Source organism: Sinocyclocheilus rhinocerous, unplaced genomic scaffold (genome assembly GCF_001515625.1).
Source record: "Sinocyclocheilus rhinocerous isolate Xijiao unplaced genomic scaffold, SAMN03320098_v1.1 scaffold2611, whole genome shotgun sequence".
Lineage (NCBI taxonomy): Eukaryota > Metazoa > Chordata > Actinopteri > Cypriniformes > Cyprinidae > Sinocyclocheilus > Sinocyclocheilus rhinocerous.
Window position 1 is genome coordinate 66,229 of NW_015647981.1, and position 9,935 is coordinate 76,163.

The window sequence follows — 9,935 nt, forward strand, 5'->3', positions numbered from 1 at the left end:
GGAAAAAAAGTCTAAACTGTCGGATATAAACTCGGAATTGCGAGAAAAAAGTTTCAACTGTCGGATATAAACTCTGGGAAAAAAAAGTCTAAACTGTTGGATATAAACTCAGGGAAAAAAAGTCTAAACTGTCGGATATAAACTCGGAATTGCGAGAAAAAAGTTTTTAAACTGTCGGATATAAACTACGAATTGTGAGAAAAAAGTCTAAATTGTCGGATATAAACTCAGAAAAAAAGTCTAAACTGTCGGATATAAACTCAGAATTGCGAGAAAAAAAAGTCTAAACTGTCGGATATAAACTCGGAATTGTGAGAAAAAAAGGTAAAACTGTCGAATATAAACTCGGAATTGTGAGAAAGTCTAAACTGTCGGATATAAACTCAGAATTGCGAGAAAAAGTCAGAATCATCAGATAAAAACTCAGAATTGTGGAAAAAAAAGTCTGAATTACCTGACGTAAACTCAGAATTGCGAGAAAAAATCGTGAGATAAAAGTCGAAATTACTTTTTAAATTATTTTTATTAAGTAGTGGAAACAGGCTTCCATACTTTGTCAATATTAATTAATAAAAAAACTATTGTTCATTGTTTGTTCATATTAGTTGACAGTGCATTAACTAATGTTAACGAATGCAACTTTTAATTTTAATTGTATTAACAAATGTAGAAATTAACATTAATATACATATAATGCTGTAGAATTATTGTCGATTGTTAGTTATTAGACTAATGTAGTTAACTAATGTTAACAAATGAAACCTTATTGTAAAGTGTGACGGCATTTTTATTTTGTGTACAAACATTTTTTTTTATTAGAAAACAAGACTGATTCTGAGTTGACGGCAGATACGCAAACGTCCCGAGAGCTGCGACACGTGTGCGATTCGACACGGAGACACGCCGTGAACCGCGAGGACGGGGCAGAGACCCTCATGGTCCCGATCTGCATATGAACCTGGTTTCCAGCGCTGCGTCTGTGAAGCTGCCCGTGAGCCCATGGAATTATGGGATGTCTGTGAGATACGATCCTGGTGTGGAGAGCAGCGGAGGGTCCCGTCTGGCCCCCGGCCTTCATCCTCCTCCTCTTCCTCCGGCGGCGCGGCGTCAATACAGGCTCCAGGCCCGGTGAAGCTGAGAGTAGGACAGGACTGAGGATGAAGACTCGGCGGGACCAAGCTGCTTCCCACACGCGCAGGTTCAGTCCATCTTCTCCTTCTGCACCAGTTTGGGCGCGTCGACGAAGTCCCGGCCGTTGAAGAGGATCACGCCGGCCGTCACGACGCTCGCCGAGCCCCAGAACAACACATATGCCAGCGTCTCCGTCCAGGTGTCACCTGGGAAATACGAGAACCAGCAACAGTTACACACTGATAACAACATAAACACTCAAATTAACCCTATGAAATAAGTCATGAAAAAATAAAAAGCATCATATTTGATCCATCAGGCTTTCATGGCTCATATAGTCTGATAAAGTGAGAATATGGAGGAAAAACAGCTCAATTTTATTCAGAGACTCAAACTGAGCAAAAATATGTAATTTGGTGCAGATGCTGATATTTATAAGATGAAATTCTGATGCTTGTGAATTGTGAGAAAAAAAGTCTAAACTGTCGGATATAAACTCGGAATTGCGAGAAAAAAAAGTCATGAGATAAAAGTTTAAATTACTTTTTAAATAATTTTTATTAAGTAGTGGAAACGGGCTTCCATGCTTTGCCAATATTAGTTAATAAAAATAAACAATTTTCATTGTTTGTTCATATTAGTTGACTGTTGACTAATGTTAATGTTAACAGATGCAACTTTTAATTTTAATTGTATTAGTGAAGGAGATGTGTGGAGTAGATTTTGTGCGTCAGCAAAGTTTGATCATGTTGTTCAATTAGAGGCCTATCAAATATGATACAGTAGCTTACTATTAATATTATTAATAACATTAATATTGATCTGTCTTACCAGCCATCAGGAGACATATGATGCACATTGAGAAAGCAACTACCATGATGATCGGCAGCTGAAGAGGGAAAACAGGAGAATACAGTTATATGACATTTCGAATAAAAATGACAAGAATATAAAAAATGAAACACATGCACAGATGAATTGTTCACAATAAGATCAATAACATGCACTTAGAAAATAGATAGGGTGAATTTACATTTCATACTGGCTTTAATAGAAGAAGATAATAGAATTTATTTAATAGAATGGCCAATAAAAGCATCCTTGCAAAACCCAGCAGAATTACTGCAATCAAATCATGTATATTTGATATATTACCCAGCCTTAATTACCATAACTATAGCTGTGCATTACAGTGATTTTACCATGGTTAATGTAAGTGATGTAAGACATAAGAGAAAGCAGAAAATAATCACTGTAAATCCTCTTAAGTGGTTTATTACTTTCATGAGGCAGCAACAGCAGCAATATAAAAGACAGCAGTGCTCAATCAATACAGTTCTGTTGTATTCTGCAGCTGAAAACAAACGCCAAAGACGTCTAAGACAAGAGGGTGTTTTTCTGGGTTCACAGCTCAGTCTGGTTCTTACCGTGAGGAACTTCCAGTCTTTGAGCTCATGTAAAGGAGTGTTCATATCTGCCTCTTCCACAGCATAATTACCCAGAAACAGATCAATGGAGTCCTGGATAAAGACATGACATAATAAAACCCTATGAGCCTTCAGATCCGATCCTGAAGTCTTCATCCACTGACCCACAGAAAAGAAATCAAACACAAAACACATCTTTCTACTTCATTAGCGATTTTATTCCCTAGAGAAGGGTTTCCAAACTGGGGTTTGTGAGTAAAATAACAGATAAAAATCAAATAATTAATTAAATCGTAAAAATTAAAAATTAAAACAAAAAAGAATTATAATAAAAAAATATATAAACAATTAATTGCATCATAAAAATAAAGTAATATTTAAATTACTTTTTAAAAAATTAAAATATAAAAAATATGTATGTAACTTACTCAAAAAAAACCTGAAGTCTTCATCCACTGACCCACAGAAAAGAAATCAAACACAAAACACATCTTTCTACTTCATTAGCGATTTTATTCCCTAGAGAAGGGTTTCCAAACTGGGGTTTGTGAGTAAAATAACAGATAAAAATCAAATAATTAATTAAATCGTAAAAATTAAAAATTAAAACAAAAAAGAATTATAATAAAAAAATATATAAACAATTAATTGCATCATAAAAATAAAGTAATATTTAAATTACTTTTTAAAAAATTAAAATATAAAAAATATGTAAATCACTTACTCAAAAAAAAAATTTTTCATATATTATTTAATCTAATAAATTATATTATATATTAATAAATTATATATATATGCTATAATAAATAATTACATAAAATATATATAATTTTTTTACCTTCATGTTATGTGACCAATAACCATCAGAGAACCATGAACATGCACACGTGTTGTTAAACCAAAGAAATATTAACTCAAAATCCTAAAGTTCAAACTGTAAGTAAATATTTCCGGTCAAAGGGGTTCGGCTGAAATTTGGGAATGATAACTCAGATGATTCACAAACTAATGACTATTAGACGCTGATTATTAAAATGAATGAATCATGCAAAAACAGGGTTATTATAGTCAACTAAAACCATAAAAAACATTTCATTACTTAAATTAAATATATCAAACTTTAATGTTATTTTATTTCAATTAGCTGCCAAGGCATGATTTCCCATTTTTGTTTAGTTTAACTAAGTATTAAAATACCTAAAACTAAATAAGCTAAAAATAAAAAAAATGATAAAAATGACAAAAATACAAACCAAACTTAGATTAAAAAAATATTAAATAAAATCTAATTCAAAATATTAACAAAAAATATAGTTTTTAATATTATATCAACAACACTGCTCAAAAACACTCTACTGAATCCATCATATAAATCTTTAAAATGTTAAAATACTATTTAATCTAAGAGGCGTTTGTGTGCAAGTGACACTGACCTGTCTGAAGCCATCTGAGAAGTTGTTCTTGTAGTATCTGATCATAGAGTTCCATCCGTCCATCAGCAAACCCCACTGCGTTCTCCTTCCTGTCCTGAACACACAGAGAGCCAATCATCATCCGAACATTCACTCTCAAACACAAGCGGAGCAGGAGACAGACGCTCTTGTTTACCGTGTGAAGTCGGTCTTCAGGGCTCCGGTCCCGGCGTACTGTTTGGCACAAGCGTTGGCGTTATCCGCCCATGCTGCGGGGAACAAAGCAGGAACAGAAAGGCCATGAATGAGAAAGTCTCAAATAGCAAGACTATCAGCGTTAGTGTTTGTTTACCATTCTTGTATATTTTTTCAAAATCTGCCTGTTCTTCAATCCGCTGCCCCACATGTAAAACTCCCATCCTCTACAGATAAACAAGACAAGAGTTAACCTCACGGCTAACAGACAGCAACTGCTAGAGTACTTCTACAAGCTTACAAAACTCACATTTTAAACATACAGTCTTTCTCTTCTGGACCACAACTAATGACATGATTTATAATTAATCGAGCGAGTCAATGATTTAGTGACAGTCACTTGCTTCGTTTCGGAACGAATCCGCTGTTTGGACAGATCGAGTTAGTCGATGATTCAGTGACTCATTCATAAAGACAGTCACTTGCTTCGTTTCGGAATTATTCAGCTGTTTGAACTGATCGAGTGAGTCGATGATTCAGTGATTCATTCATAAAGATGGTCACTCGCTTCATTTCAGAATGAATCAGCTGTTTGAACGGATCGAGTGAGTCAATGATTCAGTGATTCATTCATAAAGACAGTCACTTGCTTCGTTTCGTAATGAATCAGCAATTTGAACGGATCGAGTGAGTCAATGATTCAGTGATTCATTCATAAAGACAGTCACTTGCTTCGTTTCGGAATGAATCAGCAATTTGAACGGATCGAGTGAGTCGATGATTCAGTGACTCATTCATAAAGACAGTCACTTGCTTAGTTTCAGAATGAATCAGCTGTTTGAACAGATCGAGTGAGTCGATGATTCAGTGATTCAATCATAAAGACAGCCACTTGCTTCGTTTCGGAATTATTCAGCTGTTTGAACTGATCGAGTGAGTCAATGATTCAGTGATTCATTCATAAAGATGGTCACTCACTTCATTTCAGAATGAATCAGCTGTTTGAACAGATCGAGTGAGTCGATGATTCAGCAAATCATTCATAAAGACAGTCACTTGCTTCGTTTCGTAATGAATCTGCAATTTGAACGGATCGAGTGAGTCAATGATTCAGTGATTCATTCATAAAGACAGTCACTTGCTTAGTTTCGGAATGAATCAGCTGTTTGAAATGATCGAGTGAGTCAATGATTCAGTGACTCATTCATAAAGACAGTCGCTTGCTTTATTTCGGAATGAATCAGCTGTTTGAACTGATCGAGTGAGTCAATGATTCAGTGACTCATTCATAAAGACAGTCGCTTGCTTTATTTCGGAATGAATCAGCTGTTTGAACTGATCGAGTGAGTCAATGATTCAGTGACTCATTCATAAAGACAGTCGCTTGCTTTATTTCGGAATGAATCAGCTGTTTGAACTGATCGAGTGAGTCAATGATTCAGTGACTCATTCATAAAGACAGTCGCTTGCTTTATTTCGGAATGAATCAGCTGTTTGAACTGATCGAGTGAGTCAATGATTCAGTGACTCATTCATAAAGACAGTCACTTGCATCGTCTCTGAATGAATCAGCTCTTTGAACAGATCAGAATATTTTTGTTTTTATTTTTTAACATTTTAGTCTCGTCTTTTTTCGTCAACGATCTCGAATGCTGATATATTCACAATTAGTGCTGAATGATGTCTGTCTCGTGGATAAAATGGTAGTCAATGAATATTTTTCATAATAGTTTCTGTTAACACTACACGATATCGGATACTGCAATAATATTGCTAATATTCAAAGTATCGCCCCCAGCCCTACTCGAACGTTCATTTCGGCCCAATGATGATCCCAATAAAGATAATAAACCTCTAACTGCGACCGCAGCGAGCGGCGCGCCAGCAGACTCTGGATGACGTTGGTTCGGTCCAGACAGTCCATGCAGTTGCTTCTGAACGTCCCGTCCTGCTGTAACTGGACCGTCCCGTCCGAATCCACCAGGAAGTAGCTGTTGAAAAACATGAAACAATTAGAGCATTCAAAAATCGCATTTTTAGCATGCAATATAAAGCACTGCGTACCCGAACTCGTTCTGCATTTCCGCCACCATGTCCACCAGGATCTGCAGGCGATGCCACCTCATACGGCTGCACTCCTTGTGGAAGTCAAACGCCACGTACCTGCAGACGAACACAACTGTGAGCTTGGCTCTTGTGCATCAGTGTTTTATTAGATTTTCCCATCGACTCGCTCACTTGATCATGCCGTTGCCCAGACTGTTCACCATCTTTGCAAAGGCCTGTTCCAGCGGCTTCTCTGAGCCTTTCTGATTCACCTGGAGAATAATAGAGATCGTAGTGAGACATTGATGTGTTGCCTCTGATTGTCCAGACTCAGAGCAAATACAGTCAACATACCAGGTTCAGAATAACTTGTTTGCCGTACGTGATGATCTGAGAGTCGAAATGCCTCTGGAAACCATCCAGCTGTGAGACGTTACACAAAAAAACACACAGAATAGTGCTATATAAGAGCTATCTAATCACTAATGTAATATTTTGAAATATTTCAGCATCATTACTCCAGTCTTCAGTGTCACATGATCCTTCAGAAATGTACAGACGTTTACAGACTGGAGTAATGATGCTGAAAATTCAGCTTTCCATTACAGGAATTAATTACATTTTAAAATATATTAACATAGAAGACAGTTATTTTAAATTGTAATAATATTTCATAATATTGATCAAGTAAATGCAGCCTTCTTTCAAAAACATAAAAAAAACTAATTATTCCACCACTGTGTATATGAGAATATATATAAAACCAAAACCAAATTAATATTTGTCTGCCAAATCAAATCTTTTTAGAGTCAATAAATCAAAACTTTATTTGAAAATTATGTAACTACATTAACTAACAATAAATAATACTTCTAAAGCAATCATTAACCTTAGTTATTATTAATTGCAACATTTACTATTTTTTTTAAATCAAACACTGCATCTATTAACATCTAACATGAACAACTGGCCTGTATTTTTATTAACTAACATAAAGATTAAAGAGATATCCTGGCTCTTCCAAGCTTTATGATGGCAGTGAATGGGTGTTATTTTTCAATAGTCCAAAAGAAGTCCAATAAAGTGCATCCATCCATCATAAAAAGTGCCTCACACAGCTCCGGGGGTGAATAAAGGCCTCCTGAAGCGGATCGATGCGTTTTTGTAAGAAATATATACATATTTAAAATTTGATAAACATAATCTCTAGCTTCCGCTGACTGTCGTACGCGCGTTCATTCCGGCGGATGACGAAGGCGTAGCGTAAGCTCCGGTGAGATTATGCTAGTCTCGCGAGAACCGACGTTTGTTTACAGGAGCAAAAAAAGCAAAGTTTCCTTACTTTAGTCTCCTCTCGGCTTATATCGAAATCCTCACACATTTTTCTTTACAAATCTTCGTTTTGTACTTCTAATTCTAGTTTTGCTCCCTCCGCTGCGCTTCGTCACTTCTCACCGGAGCTTACGCTACGCCTACGTCATCCGCCGGAACGAACGCGGCGGAATATGGATATGTTTTTTTACAAAAACACATTGTTTCGCTACAGAAGGCCTTTATTCACCCCCCCGTGAGGCACTTTTTATGATGGATGGATGCACTTTATTGGACTTCTTTTGGACTATTGAAAAATAACACCCATTCACTGCCATTATAAAGCTTGGAAGAGCCAGGACATTTTTTAATATAACTCAGATTGGATTCGTCTGAAAAAAGAAAGTCATATACACCTAGGATGGCTTGAGGGTGAGTAAATCATGGAGTAATTTTCATTTTTGGGTGAACTATCCCTTTAACACATTCTGTAAAGACCGTTACCAGATGTTTAACACCACATCAAACCATCATGAAATTTGCAGAAGTAAAGAAGGTGAATCTCACATGATTGATGCTTTTGCTGATCTGTGGTTTTGGTTTGTACTTGAGGTTTGGTCTCTGAGACCAGTAGAACGGGATGGAGCCTCGAGTCTGTGGAAGAGGATCACTCATTAATAGCAAGTCTGATTAGAAATGTTCCTCAAATTACATGAAAACTATGAAAACTAACTAATCCACATTCAAAATGGATGAAAGATGCCATGAAGCTTGCGGCTCCATTGTGAGTAACTTTTCGTTCTAAATAAATGGTTTCTGAAATGCTACAATAAAGGGATCATACCATAAATATTTTAGTTTCTCTGATATTCTTAAAGAAAAGCTCATACAAAAGCTCATCTACTAAGGAAACTAACATCATTCCAGTTGGTAACCATAAGATGGTATTAATTGAAATAAAACTGAAATCGCGATTATCGAATTGCAAAAACTGTGATTTAATTAAATTAATATATGCGCTGCATGATTCACTCGGTGTTTATTTATATGTGAGCAGCTCATTATCAACTAGTGTTTGCAGAGCATCTCAGTGTGAAAATAAAAATTACTGTTGGTTTACAATAATAATATTTCCTTATTTGTTTTTGTTTTGTAAGTTTTTATTTGGTGTAGTAAAAATATAATTATTATTATTATTAATTTGATTTTATAGCCATATTGATATGTAATCCCAAAAATCTGACCAAATTGTGCAGCCCTACAAACAAGCACAGCAAACCTGGAATTTTTTTAATCGCATTTTAATTTACAATCACTATTTTTACCAGCAAAATCACAAATCGATTTTTTTTCCTCAAATCGTTCAGGGTGATTTTTACTGATTTTTTACTGGGTGTGTGCACACTATCCCATTTTTATATTTTTAATATAAACATTTTTAACAATTGTTTTGATTAGCAATTGGGGTGGTTTTGTTTCGGGGACCTGGCAACCCTGATCTGAGCGGTTTTCATTATCCTCACAACTCATAAGTTAACAAATTGACATTTGTCAAGCCCCAAATCAAGTCACTCAATGTAACTTACGTGAAAGAATCAAATCAAACCATCCACTAAAGGAAAAATCTGGATTCTGAAATATGTGGAATATTCTTCACATGATTCACATCATGTTTTTACGGTTTCCTTGACTAACGTATCACCCTTGTATTGACAAAAACTGGTTGATTTACTGATTTAAACATCAGAGAGCCGACTGGAAATTTCTCAAATTAGTAGAACAAAGTAATCGGATGAGCATAATATCATGAAAACTGATGTTTGAAGGCTTTACCATTTCAGAGGCTTACCTGAACAAATGAGGCTTTTGCTCCATTATACTGAACAATCTGCTCCGTCTCAACAAAGTTGGCCGCATGACCTTCAGAGTCGATGCCTGGAAGAGAAAGCGAGCGTTTAGTAACTTATGGAGAAATGACAGGCACCGTCTCAAACCGTACGAGCTTCACCTCTGACGTAGTAGCGGACGCCAGCGCGGAAACAGCTCCTCCTGGAAATGATGTTCCAGTCGAAGATTTTGCCGTTGATGCAGCACGACTTCATGGCGATGACTGAGAGCGGAGATTAAGGACTGTGACGTGTGGAAGAGGAAGACGTTATACGTACAGTATTCATGTCAGTTAAAGGGAAAAATTAAAATTCTGTCAATATTACTCGCCCTCATGTCGTTCCAAATCTGTAAGAGTTTCTTTCTTCTGTTGAGCACAAAAGAAGATATTTTGAAGAATGTTCCAAACAGTTGACGGTAGCCATTGTCTTCCATAGTAATTTTTTCCATAATATGCAAGTCAATGGCTGTTTGGAACATTCTTCAAAATATCTTCTTTTGTGCTCAACAGAAGAAAGAAACTCAT

The 9,935-nt window shown here is 36.0% G+C and overlaps 1 protein-coding gene across 1 annotated transcript in view; it reads right to left on the bottom strand.

The window, feature by feature from the left end:
* Positions 1 to 1,179: 1,179 nt before the first annotated feature.
* Positions 1,180 to 9,935, bottom strand: part of LOC107709536 (phosphatidylinositide phosphatase SAC1-A) — a 21,848-nt gene continuing 13,092 nt past the window's right edge. Inside the window, exons 8-20 of the mRNA XM_016514034.1 lie at positions 9,531 to 9,632; positions 9,372 to 9,457; positions 8,090 to 8,176; positions 6,566 to 6,634; positions 6,404 to 6,483; positions 6,230 to 6,328; positions 6,018 to 6,156; positions 4,323 to 4,392; positions 4,167 to 4,239; positions 3,992 to 4,085; positions 2,559 to 2,651; positions 1,963 to 2,020; positions 1,180 to 1,337 (exon numbers count right to left, since the gene is read on the bottom strand). Coding sequence (XP_016369520.1) covers positions 1,201 to 1,337; positions 1,963 to 2,020; positions 2,559 to 2,651; positions 3,992 to 4,085; positions 4,167 to 4,239; positions 4,323 to 4,392; positions 6,018 to 6,156; positions 6,230 to 6,328; positions 6,404 to 6,483; positions 6,566 to 6,634; positions 8,090 to 8,176; positions 9,372 to 9,457; positions 9,531 to 9,632 — 1,187 coding nt within the window. The 3' untranslated portion in view covers positions 1,180 to 1,200. The remainder of the gene's footprint in view (positions 1,338 to 1,962; positions 2,021 to 2,558; positions 2,652 to 3,991; positions 4,086 to 4,166; positions 4,240 to 4,322; positions 4,393 to 6,017; positions 6,157 to 6,229; positions 6,329 to 6,403; positions 6,484 to 6,565; positions 6,635 to 8,089; positions 8,177 to 9,371; positions 9,458 to 9,530; positions 9,633 to 9,935) is intronic.